Below are 20,026 nucleotides of genomic sequence, written 5' to 3' on the forward strand. Positions count from 1 at the left end.
GGAAAGTCAGTTGTGTTAGATAATATTTTGCTGGGGCAAACATGTGAAGGAGTGTTTTCCTGAAATGGACACAGGCGAAAGGCTAAGGCAGACTCGTGAAGGAACACTATGCTGAAGCAGACACAGGAAAAAAGATGTTTTTTTAAAGCAAGCATGTGAAAGGGTACACGATGAAGGATTCTTTTTTTTTTTTTCTTTTTTTTTTTTCGAAGCTGGGGACCGAACCCAGGGCCTTGCGCTTGCTAGGCAAGCGCTCTACCACTGAGCTAAATCCCCAACCCCACGATGAAGGATTCTTAGCTAATGACTCACACATATCTGTCCACCTTACATTACATAGTTGAGCTCCATTTGTCAGGACTCCGTAGAAATGGACCAAAAAACTTGCCAGCACTTCTGGTGGTGTGCTGTAATTTCTTGCCACTTCTGAGGACTGGGACTGATTGGTAGAGTGACGTCACCTGAAACAGATATACATGCTGAGGCAAGATGTGTGAAGGACACATGATGTTTGGAGAAAGTATAAAAATGTCTGGATGGGCAGTGACAGAGGCTGAGCTAGTCTTGCTTATAGAGCTGGTTGTACAATGCTTGTTGGTCTCCAGTCTTTGCTGGCCTTCTTCACTGAGAGAGGCACAGCTGACAACTTCTGCTGGGGTCCCTCCTGATCCCTCCTGCTGACTTGTGGAGGCTGAAGCCTGGCTGTCCCTGCTAGGTAGTGCGACCACTGCTGATTCATGTTTGCTATCCTGACTCTATAGAACTGGACTGCTGGTCTATTTGTGATGTGTTTGGGAGTGGCTCAAGCTGCAGCTGCTGACCTGTGAACTGAACTGGCAATTTCCAGATATTACAGACAGTAGTTGTTCCAAAGAACCTTTCTAAACAGGTCCACTTCCCTTCACCCCAACCCCCCACCCCCATATCCTTTCTTTTCTACTACCTCTGGTGGATGATGGGCTAAAAAGGAGGTTAAAGCATTTAAGAACCATTATTAAAAATAAGGTTTGAGGGGCTGGAGAGATGGCTCAGCGGTTAAGAGCACCCAACTGCTCTTCCAAAGGTCATGAGTTCAATTCCCAGCAACCACATGGTGGCTCACAACCATCTGTAAAGAGATCTGATGCCCTCTTCTGGTGTATCTGAAGACAGCTACAGTGTACTTAGATATATAATAAATAAATCAAAAAAAAAAATAAGGTTTGAAAAAAATTAAAGTTACAGCCCTCCAATACCAATTAGCAATTATAGATCAGGGGTTCAACAGCAGCCTATGCTGCACGAGACCCCATCTTAATAGAATATAATAGTGGGCTGGGAATATGGTACCATCAGTAAGGCACTCAGGACCCAAGCGTGGAGACCTGAGTTGACTCTCCAACATCTGCACACAGAGCCAGGTGCAGGGAACAGGGGCATGCTGACCAGCTTAACCCCCACACTCCAGTGGACAGTTCCTGAGGGAGGACACCATGGAGGTGAGATCTGACTTCCACACACACACGGGAACACTTACACGCAACCATAAGAATGATCAAAGCCAGCTTGGGCTACATAGTGTACCACCAGTCCTGCTGTGGCTACATAGCAAGTCTCTGTCTTAACTGCCCCCTCAAAGAAAAAAAAAAGCAGAGATAGAAATGAACTGAGACAAAAGAGAGGAAAGGAAGGAGAGGAGGAACATGAGCTCTGGGGGGAAGTAAGAAAGGGTCAGAGATGGTATGAGGGCAGTAACTACCTAGGGACTCTAAGAAGCCGGCTTGGATTCATATTTTTGTTATGCCAACCTGCAGATTTATTCAACAAAATTGTGTGAACAGCACAAATGAGTCCCTGTTCTTGAGGAGTAAATGGCCTTCGGAAGTCCCTGAATTCTCCCACAAGCCTCTCTTGATTGGGCTCCCACTCCTGGCAGCCAAATGCACCCTGACAATGATGGTGATTGTGAGAGGAAGGGATGAGAGGATCCAGAGAAGGGAGGAGAGGGCCAAGTGAACATCAGCCTGTCAAATGCCATTTGCATTTTTATGCTTCCTTCCAGAATTTTCCTCATACAAATACATTTCCCCCCAACAAAGCACTCTTCCTATATATAGGTCGCTCTGTAACCTGCTTTTCCTCATCTAATAATACAAGAGTGTTGTGTCAAACATATATTTAACTCATCATACCCAAGTCTCTGTGCTTGGTACAAGAGTGAAAGAAAAAAAGAACTGAACAGTGGAAGTCATCTGGAGTAAAGTAATGAAGATGGTCTTTTTGTGGCCCACACACGATAGGGAACACCTCAGGATGATGTTGTTAGGTAAGAAGCAGCAGGCAGGCCAGTGAGGCAGCTCCATGTACAGAGGCTCATCCTGCCAAACCTGACGACCTGAGTTTGATCCCTGGAACCTTCATAGTGAAATGAAGAAACTAACAGCCAAAGGTTATAGTCAGACCTCCACACAGGCGGTGGCACACTGCATGTACACATACATCACAGACGCAACACACACACACACACACACACACACACACACACACACATACACACACACACACACACAATTACATTTAGAAAAGAGTTAGGACACTGGCCTGTCAACCTGATATTTGGAAGGTGAATGCCAGAGAATCAGAAGTTCAAGGTCAGTCCCACAAGCCATGGCACACACCTTTAATGCCAGCATTCAGGAGGCAGAGGAAGAGAGGAAGGGGGACTGGGGGACTTCAGGCCAACCTGATCTACACAGTGGTTACAGGCCAGTCAAGACTTTATAACAAAACCCTGTCTCAAAAACAAAATAACAGTGCAAAGAGTTCAAGGTCATTCTTGGCTACACATTCACTTCTAGTGGAAAGAAAATGATGGATAGAGTGGGGTTGGAGGTAAGAGGGATTGTTGCTCTTCACAAGACATCCCACCCTACTCCATCCCCACCTACCCCCCAATCCCTCCCTCATAGCTTGGCTCCAGCAGCTCACGAAATCTGTTCTCCAGGATCTAATACCCTCTTTTGACTTACCAGAGTTCCTGCCCTTGTACACACACAAATAGACACACACACACACACACACACATGCGCGCGCGCACACACACACACACACACACATGCTCATGCATGTTCACACACACGAACAATTCAAAATAAAATAAATCTTTTTTTTCTCTTTTGAGGGGTGGGGTCCGGGAGAAGACAGGGTTTTTCTGTGTAGTCTTGGCTCTCCTGGAACTAACTTTGTAGACCAGGCTGTCTTTGAATTCAACAAAGATCTGCCTGCCTCTGCTGGGCCTAAATGTGATCTTCCTTTTCTTTTTTTTAAAGGTTAGAAGAGGGAGAAAGGGAGAGGGACAAGGGAGAGAGGGAGAGAGGCAGGGAAGAAGGGAGAAGGAGAGGGAGAGGAAGAAGGAGGGGAGGGAGAGGGAGGAGAGAGGTTGCCAGTAAAACCAGAACTCTGGAAACAAGGCACGAGAATGCACACCAGTTCCAGGTCAATCAGGGATACATAGGGCTGGAGAGATGGCTCAGTGGTTAAGAGCACTGACTGCTCTTCCAGAGGACCCAGGTTGAGTTTCCAACACAACATGGTAGCTCATAATCATCTGTGACTCCAGTTCCAGAGGATCCGACATCCTCTTCTAGCCTCTGAGGGTACTACATGTATGTGGTGCATAAGCAGGCAAAACAGTCATACCCATAAAATAAAATTAAGTTTTGGAAGGTAAGGGATGGAGGGACAGAAGGAGAGAAAAAGGAAGAAAAGATGGATCAGATGGTGAAGATGGTGGCCATTGAGTGGGCAGTGGTGGTAAACACCGTTAATACCAGCACTTGGGAGGCCAGCCTGTGCTGGGACAGTGAGTTTCAGGACAACCAGAGCCACATAATAAGACCTTGTCTTGGAAACACACACACACACACACACACACACACACACACACACACACACACACACACGGATGATGATGGCCACCAAGCCTGATGGCCTCCTGAGCTTGACTCTGGACCCACAGAGTGAAGACGATGACCTGCTCCTGAAAGGTGTCCTCTGGCCTCCACATGGATGCTGTGATGTATGAAGTTATATACGTACGTACATGAATATAATGAAAATTATGTAGGAGAAAGAAAAAGAGAAGGCAGTGGAAAGGGAGGAGGGAAAAGAGCCATCTCCTCCTACATCGAACTCTGGAAGGGCAGAAAGAGAAGTCTGCTGCAGGTTTGCGGTTCTGCCTCTGTAACCTAACACCTGTTCTTCCCAGTTCCCAGCTCCACAGTGTCACAAACACAGTCGTTGAGCAGCTATTCTTAACCTGTTGTCTTGTGAACCTCTAAAATCTACACCTTTTTATTTCACCTCTTATTTAGTTATCTATTTACTTACTCACTTACCTACTTACTTACTTACTTACTTACTTACTTACTTACTTACTTACTTACTTGATTTTTTGAGACAGGGTTTCTCTGTATAGCCCAGGCTATCCTGAGACTAGCTAGTTCTGTAGACCAGGCTGGCCTTAAACCCACATAGATTCACAGGCCTCTGCTTCCCAAGTGCTGAGATTAAAGGCACGTGCTGCCTCCACCTGGCTAATTTCATCTCCCTTTAGCTTTACCTTGGCAGAGAACCTCAAACTTGCAGACACTCCAAGAATAAGTCAAAGCTCTCCTGTGTCCATTGGCTGGTTTATGCTCTACCAAGTCCCTTCAGGGACTTTCTTCCCAGGCCAAGATTCCCGTGGAGGCCCACTGAGGTCCTAGGGGATTAGGTGATTGCTTTTGAAAAGCAAGAGAGTTTAACATTACAAAGTCCATGTACAAGAGGCTGGAAAGATAGTTCAGTGGTTAAGAATGTCAGAATAGGGTCCAGAAATGGAGTCATGTGAAGAGACGTCTGAATGCTTGTGAGATCACTCCAAGAAACAAAAGTCTTGTGACTTCAGTTTCTTCAGAACATGGAATTGTGGGCTGGAGAGATGGCTTTTCCAGAGGTCCTGAGTTCAAATCTCAGCAACCACATGGTGGCTCACAGCCATCTGTAATGAGATCTGATGCCTTCTTCTGGTGTGTCTAAGGGCAACAACAGTGTACTCACATAAATAAAATAAATCGGGCTGGGGATTTAGCTCAGTGGTAGAGCACTTGCCTAGCGAGCGCAAGGCCCTGGGTTCAGTCCCCAACTCCGGGAAAAAAAAAAGAAAAGAAAAGAAAAGAAAAAAAACTAAAATAAATCTTAGAAAAAAACCAAAAACAGAATTGTTCTTGGAATGTGTTTTCATGTTCCTCACAGGGGCAGTGGCTAGGAGTAAGTTTGCTTTAGATTGCTTACTGGTATTATCCAATTAATTGTTTAAATTATCCTTTATATTGCCTCTATGGGAAATATGTTTTGCCACGTGTGGCTTGTCCTTGTGACTGCCTACAGCCTGAATTCTTGAGAACTTTACTCAGGTAACCATTCTTAACTCTCAGGATATACATTGTCTGAGGCTCTGAATGAAGTTGGCTACTGCCTGAGGCTTTAGTCGGCCTCATCGATCGGTTCCATTCTCTCAGGTTCCACTGTCTCTAAATCAATGACAAAGAACAATGGCCACTCTTGCAAAAGACCTGGGTTCCAGTCCCAGCAACCATATGACATTTCAAAACTGTCTATAATTCCAGGTGCATAGGATCCAATGCCCTCTTCTGGTCTCCTCCATCATTGTGTGCATATATATATACACATACATACATACATACATACATACATACATACATACATACAGGCAAAATACCCATACGCATGAAATTAAAATGTTAATTTATGTATTATTGCTTTGGTTTTTTTTTTGTTTGTTTGTTTTTTTTTTTTGAGACAGGGTTCCATTGTGCAGCCCTGGCTGTCCTGGAACTTACTCTGTAGACCAGACTGGCCTTGAACTCAAGAGATCCACCTGCATCTGCCTCCCAAGTGCTAGGCATGTGCCACCATGACTGGTTAGGATCTTTATGTTTAATTATTATATGTATGTAATGAGTGTGAGTTGGGCAACACGCATGCAGTGCTTGAGGAGGCCAGAGTAGGGTGGAAGATCCCCTAGAGCTGGTTGTGAGCTGCTCCATGTGGGCGCTGGGGATATAATTTAGGTCCCCTGGAAGAGCAGAATGTGCTCTTAACTGATGAGCTATTTTTAAATAATGCTTTTAAGGAACATTCTTTTTGCCTTACCTTATCATTTGGTGAATTCAACACATAGCTTTGTTTTGGTTTTTGAGACAGAGTCTTTTTCCTTTGAGACTCTTTACACATTTTATGTATGTGAGTGTATTGTCTGCACATACGCCTGCACACCAGAGGACGACTTCGGATCTCATTACAGATGGTTGTGAGCCACCACGTGGCTCCTGGGAATGGAACTCAGGACCTCCAGGAAAGCAGAGCACCCGGTGCTATTACCTACTGAGTCATCTCTCCAGCCCAGAGGTCTTTTTCTTTTAAAGGGATGTGCACGTGTGCACACTCCCTCAGCTCAGAGACTTTTAGCCTGGACAAACGTGTAATCCTAGCACAGTACACATCAGGCAACCAGAGGAGATAGCAGATCCTCAGGGCTGCAGATAGAGGCATTACCTGCTGGGATCTGAACTCGTGATCTCATGGGTCCTCATGATTGCAGAGCAAGTGCTTCTAACATCTCTCCAGCCCCAAGACAGGGTCTTTCTTACAAGTAGTTCAGGGGGGTTGGGGATTTAGCTCAGTGGTAGAGCACTTGCCTAGCAAACGCAAGGCCCTGGGTTTCATCCCCAGCTCCGATAAAAAAAAAAAAAAAGAAAAAGAAAACAAGTAGTTCAGGATGTCCTCCTGCCTAGGTTCTGGACATGCCAACAAGACCAGCATTCAAATCATTCTTTTTTTTTTTTCCTGTTTTCTTTATTAAAAAAAGTTTTATTAACAGGATAGTAATATATACCTTTAATCCCAGCACTCTCAAGTCAGAGGCAGGAGGGATTTCTGTGAGTTCAAGGCGAGCCTAGTCTACAGAGGGAGTTCCAGGACAGCAAGGGCTATACAGAGAAACCCTGTGAGAATAAACAAAGGCCCCCCCCCCAAAAAAAGCTTTATTATCGCTTTTTTCTGAGACAGAAAAATGGGTCTTCTGTAACCCTGGCTAGTCTCAAATTGACCATGTAGCAAAAGATGACCTTGAAGTCTGGATCCACTTGCCTCTACCGCCTGAATGTTTGGGATTACACAAGTGTCACCACAGAAGGGTTTATTTTATTGTTATTTTGTTTTCTTTTGTTTCTTTGAGACAGGATTTTTCTGTGTAACCTTGGCTATCCTGGGCTGTAGACCAGACTGTCCTCAAACTCAGGGACCCACCACTCTCTGCCTCCTTTTTTTTTCTTTTCTTTTTTTTTCTTTTTTTTTTTTTTCCGGAGCTGGGGACTGAACCCAGGGCCTTGAGCTTGCTAGGCAAGCGCTCTACCACTGAGCCAAATCCCCAACCCCTCTCTGCCTCCTGAATGCCTCAATTAAAGGTGAGCACCACCACACACTGCTTTACAACTGTTTTTATGTGGTGCTAAAGATTGAATCTAGGGCTTCGTATATGATTGGCTAACACTCCAGCCACTGAGCTACATCCCCTGCCTGGGTTTTGAAGACCTTTTGCTCTGAGAGAACTCCATGATGGGCTACAAACTGGCAGGTTCAAGTTTTCTGTTATCCAGAACTGGAAAAGTCCAAAACAAGTCAGTTCCAGGAAAAACAGGCAGCCAGTGAGGAAGCTGCCCCAACACATAGCTTGAGCCAAGTATAGTTAATCAGCAAAAGTTCCCAAAATCACCCAGAGCCTTAACCAATCACAAAGTCACCCATACCCCTGGAGAAAGAACTAACTAAGCAAGGGAAAGAAAGGTAAAAGTCACCTACTCCTACTCTAACAACCTTTAAACTGACCTAGCAAAGTCCACGTGTCTTCCATCCTGGGATGCGGTAGACCCCTGCGTGCAGCTTCTCTGCAGAATAAAAGCTCTTTGCCGCTGCACACTATTTGAGTCTGGGCTGTCGTTCCTCTTGAATGACTCACAGACCCTTACAGTTGGACAGCGCCAACTTTAACCCAGAAGGCCTGTGTCAAGTCCATGTGTGAGAATAGACTTGTCCCTATCCTTGGCATTCCATTGTAAATCCTGTGAGTGTGTGCGTGCGTATAACAAACATCCCATGTGTGTGGAGGCCAGCAGGCAATTTTAGATAAATTGCCTCCCCAGTACTGGTATCAAAAATGAGTGCCACCTTTTCTGGCTTTTTACCTGAGTGTTGGGGACTCAAACTCTGGTTCTCATCTTTATCCCTAGTCCCTGTGGTTACTTTGGATTTGCATCAGACACATTGGTTTTACAGCTCTGAAAGAAAGCCTCAATGCTAGGTGTTGGAACTCAACTTTGATCCCAGCAGTTGGAGGCAGAGGTAGGTGGATCTCTCAGTTCAAGGTCAGCCTGGTCTACAGAGTGAGTTCTAGGACAGCTAGGGCTATACAATGAAACCGTCTTGAAAAAAAAAAGAAAGAATGTTACCAAATGCAGACCCTCTGTCTTGTGCTCTGGGCTTGTCACTAGACGGAGCACCTGGCCCACTGACAGACACTGATAAATCACTGGAGCCCCTCCTCCCAAGACGACTAGGGTGCTCTGTCTACTTTGTACCCAGGGGTGCGGTCACAGGTAGAAAGACAAGAAGTGGCTGCTTGGAGAGACTCAGGCTGCTATAGGGCACAGAACTTTCTAGAATCCACATACCACACAAAAGGATGTGCAGCCTCCCCGAGAAGACAGGAAATAGAAAAGAACAGTGTCCAGGATTGCTACAGACTTTGAAGACTAATATCCAGGCCCACTTCCGATACCAACTGTGTCCTCTGCCATCAAAAGCCCGTCTACAGACTCTTACACAGCTTCTCAACTCTCAAATCAAATAGCATCTTCTTGCTGTTGTTGTTGTTGTTGTCTTTTGTTGTGAGACAGCTTTTCTCTGTGTACAGCTGGCTGTCCTGGAACTCACTCTGTAGACCAGGCTGGCCTTGAACTCACAGAGATCCAACTGCCTCTGCCTCCCAAGTGCTGGGATTAAAGGTTTGCACCACCACCACCTGGCAATGTCACCTTCTTTTTTAAAAAAATTTTGTGTGTGTGCCTGCATAAATGTATGTGTATTAAGTGTGTGCTGGTACCTGAGGAGGCCAGAGAGGACACTGGATCCCCTGGACCTGGAGTTACAGGCAGTTGTGGGCAGTCTGATGTGAGTGCTGAGAACTAAACCTGGGGCCTCTGTGAGAGCAGTGTTTTTATTCCCTGGGCTCTCTCTCCAGTTCCAAATGTTACCTAGTCAGTGAGAACTATCCTGTTTAAGACTACTACAGCACCTAGCCAGCATTCCCGAACCTCCAATTTTGACAGCAATTCACAACCTCTGCATGAGTTGCTTTTCTCATTTATGTGACAAAATACCAGATGGAAGCAGGGTCTGTGTGTGTGTGTGTGTGTGTGTGTGTGTGTGATGTATGTTCATATGTGTCCCTATGTTTGAGCACAGGCTTATGTGTGCATATCCTGTAAGTGGGTCAGCCCTCATCTATACCTTGTTTGCAGCAGGGGCTCCTCTTTGGTGCTGTATACACCAGGCCAGCTGACTTCCCAGCTTCTGGGGATCTCCTTTTTTTGCTTGGAGTTATAGATGCATGCAACTATACCTGGCTTTTACATGGATTCTGGGAATTTAAGATCAATTTATTCTTGCAAGGCAAGTACTTTATCCCTCACCTTGTTTGGTTTGGCCTTTTCAGTCTCATGTAGCCCAGGCTGCTGGATTGTAGGCAGGCCATCTACCACTGAGCCACACGTCTAGCCCTTCACTGGCAGAGTCTAGGCAGCTGCTCTACCACTGAGTCATCACTCCAATTCATATCTTTTCACTTTGGTCCTCTGAACACTATTTTTTTTTTTTTTTTTTTTTAGTTTTGATGAAGTCGAATTTATTTCTTTTTCTTTTGCTGTTTTTGGCAGTAGGTGTAAGAAACCATTGCTTAATCCAAAGTCATAAATAGTTACCCCTATGTAATTTTGTTTCGTTTGATTACTAGTAATGATGGAGTCAAAAAGGATTGGTTAGCTCCATCAACTTGAGGCCTGTAGTTCATCTCCATCCCAGGAGAAAACCTTAAGGCAAGAATCTGTAAAATAAGGGGACTGGACTGTGATTACTCTAAAAACAGTGAGACCTGGGAGAATGGAACTAATAAATCAGGCAGACTAAAGTTTCAGGCAATAGCCACCTTTATTCATTGCCTCAGACAATTTATACCAGTGGTTCTCAACCTTCCTAGTGCTGAAACCCTTTAACACAGTTCCTTAGGTTGTGGTGACCTCCAATCACAAAATATTTTCATTGCTACTTCGTACTGTAGTTTTGTTACCGTTATGATATGTCATAATGTAGGTATCTGTGTTTTCCAGTGGTCTTAGGCAGCCCCCGTAAAAGGGTTGTTCAACCCCCGACTCAAAGGAATCAAGACCCACATGTTGAGAAATGGTGATTTATATACTCTGAAGGTTAAGAAAGGTTACAGGAGTAAAGGTTTCATGAGTTCAGGCTGTGTACAATCACAAGAACAAGTCATGCAAAACAAAAACCTGTTTTCCACAGAGCCATATAAAAGACAGTTTAAACCTGTTCTCCATAGAGGCATATAAAAGACAGTTTAAACATTTGAGTAACATCAGCAACCAATAGGGGTAATCTGAAGCAAATTCACTCCAAGCTGCTACATCTGGGAGAAACACAGGACTACAAAAACACATTCCAAAAACAATTCCATGTTTTGATGAAATAGAAGTCACAAGACTCTTATCTTTTCTTGGAGTGTTCTCACAAGCACTCAGAATTCTCCTGGCATGATTCCATTCCTGAACCCTGTTCTGACATAGAACAAATAGGTTGGTGGTTAAGAACATTGTTGCTCTTTTTTTTTTTTTTTTTTTTTGGTTCTTTTTTTTTTTTTTTTCGGAGCTGGGGACCGAACCCAGGGCCTTGCGCTTCCTAGGCAAGCGCTCTACCACTGAGCTAAATCCCCAGCCCCTGAACATTGTTGCTCTTACAGAGGACCTGAGTTCAGTTCCCAATATCCACATGGTGGTTCAAACTATCAGTAACTCCAGTTCCAGAGGATCTGATACTCTCTTCTGAACTCCCTGGGCACCAGGTATGCATACTGTGTACCTACATATATACAGGCAAAACACCGATATGCTCATAATAAATAAAATAAAAAATAGGTGAATGAAAACAGGTTTCCTAAGAATTATGGCCAGATCTTGTCAGGAAAGAGGGTTTTTAGTTTCTTTCTGCTTTCCCTCTAGCAAAGCTACCATTTTACAGAAAATAAGAAACAAGACTCAGGAAACGTACTTCTGCAGATTTAGCTGTGAGATAGGTTGTCAGAACTGAAATCTCTTCCTGGGAGATGAAGTCCTACTGTTCTGAGGTCAAAGCTTCAGTTTGTTCTCTCCCCAGCATGGGATTCCTGGAGATAGTTTAATTCTCTCTAGATCTCTGCCATGCTGTCACAATTGGATTAACACTTCATGGTTATTAAGAGTCACTGGGAGTATATGTAAGGACAGGTCCAGGAGGTTAAGGGTGAGGGAAGAGATGACCTCAATGTGGACAGCACTATCCCATACACTAGGGGACGGATATAAAAGTTATGAGTCAAGGGTGTGGTGGCATATACTTTTAATCTCAGCACTCAGGAAGATGATCTCTGTGAGTTCAGGTCAGCCTGGTCTATAACTCGAGTTTCAGGAAGGACAGTCAGGCCTGCACAGAACAACCCTGTCTTGAAAAGCCCAAACAAAACAAAGCAACCCCACCCACCCCACTCCGCCTCCCTAAAAAAGGACTTCCAGGCCAGTTATGGCTAAATAATGAAATTCTCTCAAAAACGTAACAGAAGTGTATAGGATCTAGATGCCAGTCATAAAAGCCCTCAATAAGAACGTGGGACGTCCCTGGCTTCTTCCTCTGGCATCCCTAAGAATCCCAGAGTTTACTAGCCACTAAAGAAACTTAAGGGTGGCAAAGGTCACAAATCATATGCTAGAGGACCAGGAAGTCCAAGCCCTCAGAGTCATCCAACCTGATTTTCTGAGGGCTGCCTAACACAAAACAGGAGCACAGAACAAAATGGCGCCACATAGACAAATACACACAGACTTCCGCCTTTCCATAGCTTCCAGGCGAGGTCGCCCGCCTCCCAGAATAATATTTGCATACACAAAAGAAATTTAGACATTTCATTGGTCAAGGGTGGAGTCTATCACGCTGAGCTGGCTTCCCATTAGTAGCTCTCCATTTCTACCCGCCCCACGAGTCCAGACGCCCCACTTTATTGGTCAAAGACCCTTCCGTCACTCCTTTAACCCTTCCAGTCCCGCCTTCCCTCGCCCTGCCCCTTCCTCTAGCTAACCGTTAGTTGCGTGCGCGTCTTTCTCCATGCAGGAGCGCGCGCGCACGCCAAGTCGTGGCGGCGTCTCATTCAAACGGTCCAATCAGCGGCCGCGTCGCCTCTGCGGGTTTTTTTTTCCCCCCTTTCTCTCTGCTCGGGGTTTTTAGCCGCTTGGTTTCCTCAGGTCTACTCTTCTGCTGGCGCGAGCCCTCATTGGATAACCCTCTTCACAAACTTGGTTCGAACTTCTGCTCCTATTCTGAGAAGAGCCGGGGGGAGGGGGAGGAAAGCGCATTGACCGCCAAGCAACGTGCGCGTTGACGTAGCAGCCCAGACGTGCCGTGAAGGGCGGGGCCTGCGGGTAGCTATAAAAGTGCGGTGTTGGGCGCGCGGCCGGCTCAGTACGGACGGGCAGACGTAACGTTGCGTGCGTTTTGTAGCGGGCGTCGGAGTTAGTGGGGAGCGGAGCGGGCCCTCGGGGGCCTCGCTAGGGCCACAGCGGCCGGCAGTTGGGCCCCCCGCCCCGGCCGGCGGTCCGAGGAGTGCAGGAAGGGGGCCGGGGGGACCCGCCCCCGGCCTGTTGAAGTCATGGTGAGTGAAGCGGGAGGCCTGAGGGGCGGTTGGGGACTCTGGCAGAAGAGGCGACTGCGGCGTCCCAAGTGTTTTTTGGCCAGCTTCTGAGTGCTTTGGTGGCAGGGCTGGAGGTCCAGAGCCAGGAGTCGGCCCCAGGGCCTTTCTACAGACGATGAAGGAGCCCAGGAGGCCCTCAGAATCTTGGGGAGGGCTTTGGGTGCCTTGCGGCCCGCCCATGGGTGTTTTCAGGATCAAGACATCCCGCCGCCATTTCGCCCAGGCTTTTTCTTTCTTGATTTTTTTGGGGGGATTGGTGGGGGTATTTCAAGGCTAAGTAGGGGAAGGGCTCCGGTTAGGCCTTAGGCCACCTAGAACCAGTGGTGGACCCATGCGCGTCGTAACGAGCGGTTTTGAGAGGTTCGGGCACGATGAGCCACGTAGAAGCCTTTTCTGAAACAACGTCGTGTTTCTTTGGGGGCAACGGCCAGAAGCACCCTAGGTCTACTTGACTGGCAGTGATTGACATCCTCGTACCTATAAAGTATGGATTCTGGTATCCAGCATCCTTAATCCCAGATATTTCGGGCTGCTCACTCTCCTTTTCCTTCCGCGCCTAGAACTCCAATGTAGAGAATCTCCCTCCCCACATCATCCGCCTAGTGTACAAGGAGGTGACAACACTGACAGCAGATCCACCCGATGGCATTAAAGTCTTCCCCAATGAGGAGGATCTCACCGACCTGCAGGTTACAATCGAGGGCCCTGGTGAGTGTGGGCACGGAAGGGAGGGGCCACTTGACTGGATTTCTTCTGTCTTCTGTTGTGTGGCTGTGGAACAAACAGGATTCAACCTCTTGGGTGCTGGTAACAAAGTGTGGACTTTTGCTTAGGCTTGGATTAAAGCTGTCCCAAGTGTGACTTTCTAGAGACCTGCGGATGCATATAAATTAAGCAGAAATAGAAAGTGTACCGATCACCTGTCAAGCGTTAGGGCAAACGAGACTAAATGAAAACGCATTGTGAAGGAAAACAGGTGGTAATAAACTGATTCCATGTATTAAGTAAGCCACTTAGGTTTTTCAGACCTAATTTTTCAACTGAATTTATACAAAGTCAGCTAAAAATCAGTTTCAAAATCAAGTGTCTGGTCTGTTAGTGCTAGGGGTGTGGAAGATGTCTACCTGGTCTGCTGTTAGCTAGTATAGCTACTGCTGGTGGGCAGATCATCTGTGATTACCACTTTTGACCCAAGCAAGTAGGTAAAAGAAAACATACCTCATGAGGTTGTGGAAAAGCTTGGGAAATGGTTAGCCGGAAAAGTTGGTGAGTTGGGTTTCTTTATCCTGTAGAGTGGCAAAACTGATATCCAGGAACTGGATGTATGGACTATAGGATGAGGCATGTGATATAGTCAAGTTATAGCAAGATGTCACTTATAGTACCTAGAAAACTTCTTTGTTGCCCTAAATTTCCCCAGCCTGGTGGAGGGATTGACAGACTATCTGCCTTAGCCAGACCCAAAAAAACTGGTCTTTGCAATGTTGAAGGACGTTAGGATATACTAAAGCAGTCCCTTTGTGTCTTCTCCAGAAGGGACCCCCTATGCTGGAGGTCTGTTCCGTATGAAGCTCCTACTAGGGAAGGACTTCCCTGCCTCCCCACCCAAGGGCTACTTCCTGACTAAAATCTTCCACCCAAATGTGGGCCCCAATGGTGAGATCTGTGTCAACGTGCTCAAGAGGGACTGGACTGCTGAGTTGGGCATACGACATGTGCTGCTGGTGAGTTTCTGCCACAGTACTTTGTCTAGTTTTTAAAAATCAACTGTGGAATAGTAGTGGGCAGAATCAAATAGAAAGGAGCTTACCGGGGTTGGGGATTTAGCTCAGTGGTAGAGCTCTTGCTAGGTCCCAAGCTCCAAAAAAAAAAAGAAAGAAAGGAGCTTACCAGCCTTTCTGGAAAATAGTGGAAGGGTTGGCTTATGGCACTAAGTACTGTTCTGCAGTGTCGAGGCAGAGACCTTGACATTCAACAACTGTGGATTTGTATGATAGGGCGGTTTTGTAGAAGGTAGAGAGCAATGTGTGGTTTAGAGAGACTTATTTACATACCATAACTTTCGATTTAAAAGTGTATTTTAAAAGCCCAAACTGGACATGAACTTAACTCCAGCATGGCTATTACATTTTTGGGGGGGGGGGTCTTTTTTTTTCGGAGCTGGGGACCGAACCCAGGGCCTTGGGCTTCCTAGGTAAGTGCTCTACCACTGAGCTAAATCCCCAGCCGCTACATTTTTTTTTTTTTTTTGACCCAAGCAAGTGGGTTAATGAGAAAACTCCCGAGAGCTGGGTTTATAGGATTGTGCCACCCTACTCAGCTGAGTGTTTACCTGGGGCTGTGCCTGGGACATTTTGTGGGACACTATTCAGCATCTTCTATGTACAGGACTGTACCACCATTCTCCCTACTCAGTTGAAGTGGAGGTAACTGATCTAGGACAGTTCTCCAAGGTCTCTAAAGGCCACTTAAAGTAGTTAGGTCACCTGATACCACCTTTGTACCTCCCATAGGTTTTTTTTTTTTTTAAATTCCTAATGAGCCACTAGGGCTGATGGTTGTGAAGATAGAGGATTGGGGTTTCCTTCAGGGCACTTGGGAAGGATTAAGCTCTAAGGTAAACAACCCCAAAAATCTTTCCTGTTTTGCCTTCTTTCCTGGATGTTGGTTGGGCCTGGTTCTATCCAGAGTACTGGGAATGCTAGATGGCTATTGGCTGTGCTTTGGGGGGGCTGTTAAAAAGAGGGGCCTCTAGTTTGGAGGTACACGTGTAAAAGTTGAGATCCATATTCCTTTTCAGCATTGGTAACATCTGCTGACTTGGCTGCTCTGTATGTGTCAGAAGCTCATAGAAGTGTCTGTTAATCAACTTAGCTCAGGACTTTTTTATTCATGGAGCCTTCTGAACTAACATTAGAATGATATGAATTGGATGGATATATCATTTAAGACCTGTGGTCAGTGGCTCCAAACTTGGCATTCCTGGTAAAGCCAATGATCACTTTTGGGTTTCTGCACCTTGCATAGTAGTATGAAACACATAGGAAAACCAAATATAAATTCTCCAATCCTAAAATGCCCTTGAGTAATTTCCCACCTGATGAGGACCTCTGAACTTATGTTCACCTGTTAGAGACAAGGTCAGAGCCACATTAGCTACAGAAAACTGGCTGGAGCACATAATGAGCTTCCTTAGAGAAGGGCCTCTGGCAATATCAGGCTGCACTGCACTTACGTGGCATCAGTCCCTGAACTGTTTGTAGTAACAGGAAAGCAACCTGAGGGTGATTTAAATGAATAAGGATGCTAGCAGACTAGTCCTGATTATGAAGGAGCTGATTTGGGAGTAAAGAGCCAGTGTGGTGACCATGAAGCTGGACAAGCCTCCCTGACCCTAGACCCTTTCTCCACAGACCATCAAGTGCCTGCTGATCCATCCTAACCCAGAGTCTGCACTCAATGAGGAGGCAGGCCGCCTGCTTTTGGAGAACTACGAGGAGTATGCTGCCCGGGCCCGTCTGCTCACAGAGATCCATGGGGGTGCATGTAGCACCAGCAGTGGGAGGGCTGAGGCTTCCCGGGACCTGGCCAGTGGGGCTTCAGCCTCCTCCACTGACCCTATGACCCCAGGGGTCCTAGGAGGAGCTGAGGGTCCCATGGCCAAGAAACATGCAGGTGAGCGAGATAAGAAGCTGGCAGCCAAGAAAAAGTTGGACAAGAAGCGAGCGCTGAGGCGACTGTAGTGGGGCTCTTCTCTCTCCTTCCCTCTCTTCTATCCCCTCCCACTCTGTCTCTAAGTTATTTAAATTATGGCTGGGGTGGGGGAGGGAGATGGGGGGGCACCAGAACCTGGATTTGGTTTTCTAAATAAAAAGTTGGAAAAGCAATTTCTATGCCTGAAGTGTCTAGGACCTCTGCCTGTATTGTGGCTTAGAGCAGCTGACATTCTGCTGCCCCTAGTCCAACTTGCTCCAATTAGGATTTGAGTCACACCTTTGCCCTGTGGAGTACGGCTTAGAATCTAAGCTGGAGCAGGAACCCACTATCCCCTCTAGACCAGTGATTTTAACTATAATTTTGTTGCAGTGGTATAAATATTTTTGGAGACAAGCTTGTCTAGAAGTCAAAGATCCATAGGTGTGAAAACTACTGCTCTACATAATCTGGTCCTGAATTGGGCAAAGTTACATCTCCTATGTAACATCTCATCCTAACTCTGGCTTTAAATGATTTTTTTTCTTCCGTTGTATTAGTCTGCACCGTGTGGGTTTTTTGTTTTATTTTAAATTGTAAAGGCCAAAACATGCCTTTAAAGACATATTCAAGGTTTGCCTCCTTAGGGTTTTACAGGACAGAATGAAATGTCTGCTGGCCTTAGGAGGTTAGCCCATTACAATATTGGGTGTTTTTGTTTTGGTCTTACTGTGTAGCTATGGCTGGCCTAGAATGAGTATATAGGTCAAGTTGGCATTGATCTAAGAGACCTACCTGGCTCTGTCTCTGGTTGCTGAGACTAAAGGCATGCTCCACTATGCCCATTTAAATGCAATTCGTGTAGCACTAGGGCTCTAGGAGCTACCCTACCACATTAGCCTATCAGGACTGAGTAAGGCTTTTACCTCTTGTTACTTCAAAATTCCAGATGCTGAGGCTGGGGAGATAGCTCAGAAGAGCCATTGTTGTCTCTGGCAAAGGACCTGGGTTTGATTGTCAGCACCCATATAACAGTTTACAACTAACTTCAGTGTCAGGAACTCCAGCCACTTCTGACCTCCCATCAACCCCAGGCACATGCATGGTACACAGGACATACAATCAAGCAAAATGTGAAAATTTAAAAAAAAAAAAATCGGGATTGGGGATTTAGCTCAGTGGTAGAGCGCTTGCCTAGCAAGTGCAAGGCCCTGGGTTCGGTCCTCAGCTCCGAAAAAAAAAGAAAAAAAAAAGGAAAAAAAATCCCTTCAGATACCTAATAATTTGAAACCCAGGGCCATGGTCTTAGGGTTTTACTGCTGTGAACAGACACCACAGCCAAGGCAAGTCTCTTAAATAAAGGACAACATATATTTGGGGATAGCTTACAGATTTAGAGGTTCTGTCCATTATCAAGGTGGGAGCATGGCAGCATCTAGGCAGGCAGAGCTGAGAGTTTTATGTCTTTATCTGAAGGCTGCTAGTGGATGACTGGCTTCCAGACAGCTAAAAAGTAGGATCTTAAAAGCCAATGCCCATAGTGGCACACCTACTCCAACAAGGCCACACCTCCAAATCGTGCCATTCCCTGGGCCAGGCTCATACAAACCATCACAGCCACTAATGGGAGTGATAACCTGTCTCGAGTTCTGTTAATATAAGTGGAAGAGATTCCAGATCTATGCACCAGAGGGCAGTATATGCTTTCTGTTCATGTCCTTATGGTATTTTTGAACCAGTTTTGTCATGGGGAAGGGAGGAATGAAAAGACCGCTCAAGTATATGGGACTCTTTTCAGAGATAGTAGGTTCCTAGCACAACTACATAAAACTCCAGCTCTAGAGGATTTGACACACACAAAGCTTCAAAAAAGGATGGTGAGATGGCTCGTGGATAAAGGCTGTGAAGCCTGAAGACCTGTCTGAACACACATATTGGAAAGACTAACTTCCACAGGCTGGACCAACCACAAGCATGAGATGGTACATGCGATTTAAAATTATTTTAAGGTAAGGGATGTATCAAATAGTGGAGCAAGTAGTAAAACAAAAACAGTTGCTGTGTATGGCAGCCCAAGCCTGTATTCCCAACTCTCAGAGTGTGACACCAGCCTGCGTTTGGAGACCCTGTCTCCAAAAGAATGAAAAAATATGACCCTTGATTAAACAGGAAGCTTGCTCTTGCATCCTACTTCTGTTGTCTGGAGTCTTGTCTGCATCTCATGTAAGAAAAACAACCAAGAGCTTTATGACCCGAGGTTCCTACTGATAATGAACTGGGTTTCCTATCCCAGTAATGACCGTGGGGAGAGGGCCATCAGAACTAAGTCTACAGTTCCTTAACCTACAGAGGTGTGGAGACAGCCAAGCAAATCAAAGGAATGAAGCAGAAATTAATAGTTATGTCAATGTTTTGATAGGGCACATAGGTGAAAGGGTATCTTCAGACAGGTGAAAAAAGTTCTGCTGGAGGAGACACTGGGAATGTTTTCCTGAAGCACACGCAGGTGAAAGGATGTTTTGATATAGCAAACACGTGAAAGGACCCTGTGATGTAATATAAATGACTCCATAGACAGTAGGAGACGAGCACTGAGCCTTGGTTTAGTTTGCCTTGTCTCACTATTCTTCGATAAAGATACGCATATATTGGTTCGCCTTAAATAGCGTTGTTGTGACATCATACAGAAACGGAAGAACTGCATGCAGCTTCTGAGGCCTTGCCTCAGACCATTGGCAAACCTTGTAGTTTCTTCAGGATTGAACCTACAGCTGCTGCTTCATGCCTGGTGTCTACCTACTGAAAGGACTGAACTATAGCTGCTGGTTCATGTGGTAGCTGCCAGCCTAAAGGACTGATCTGCAGCTGCTGAGTAGTAACTGGTGTTTGCTATGCTCGCCCCCAAAGAACCATTGCTGAACAGGTCCACTTCCCCAATATCCTAATAACGTTTCACTTCTACCACTGCTGCCTGGTGGGCTAGAGGAAAGGTTGAACCCTTATTAAAAGTAATCTGCAAAAAAATTATGCCTACAAAGGACCGTAAGAAAATACCTTCAGGGGCTGGAGAGATGGCTCAGCAGTTAAGAGCACTGACTGCTCTTTCAGAAGTCTTGAGTTCAATTCCCAGCAACCACATGGTGGCTTACAACCATCTGTAATGAGATCTGATAATGAGATCTGATGCTCTTTTTTCTGGTGTGTCTGAAGACAGGGACAGTGTACTTA

The 20,026-nt window shown here is 45.8% G+C and overlaps 1 protein-coding gene and 1 long non-coding RNA gene across 3 annotated transcripts; one reads left to right on the forward strand and one right to left on the reverse strand.

Moving 5' to 3' along the window:
• Positions 1-123: 123 nt before the first annotated feature.
• Positions 124-12,785, reverse strand: LOC134482885 (uncharacterized). 2 transcript variants are annotated; one of them, XR_010059564.1, is made up of 2 exons: positions 12,497-12,634; positions 124-461 (listed from the first exon to the last, which is right to left on the reverse strand). It is a non-coding gene; the product is annotated as an uncharacterized LOC134482885 (long non-coding RNA). The 2 variants fall into 2 exon arrangements; XR_010059565.1 differs by lacking the exon at positions 124-461 and adding an exon at positions 10,287-10,946 and having other exon boundaries at positions 12,497-12,785.
• A 146-nt stretch (positions 12,786-12,931) lies between these two features.
• Positions 12,932-16,992, forward strand: Ube2s (ubiquitin-conjugating enzyme E2S). The gene is given in 4 exon segments (NM_001106224.2): positions 12,932-13,066; positions 13,666-13,813; positions 14,639-14,829; positions 16,519-16,992. Coding segments are annotated over 4 exon segments (672 nt in total). The 5' UTR covers positions 12,932-13,063; the 3' UTR covers positions 16,849-16,992.
• Positions 16,993-20,026: the final 3,034 nt, after the last annotated feature.

This window comes from Rattus norvegicus, chromosome 1 (genome assembly GCF_036323735.1).
Source record: "Rattus norvegicus strain BN/NHsdMcwi chromosome 1, GRCr8, whole genome shotgun sequence".
Classification (NCBI taxonomy): domain Eukaryota; kingdom Metazoa; phylum Chordata; class Mammalia; order Rodentia; family Muridae; genus Rattus; species Rattus norvegicus.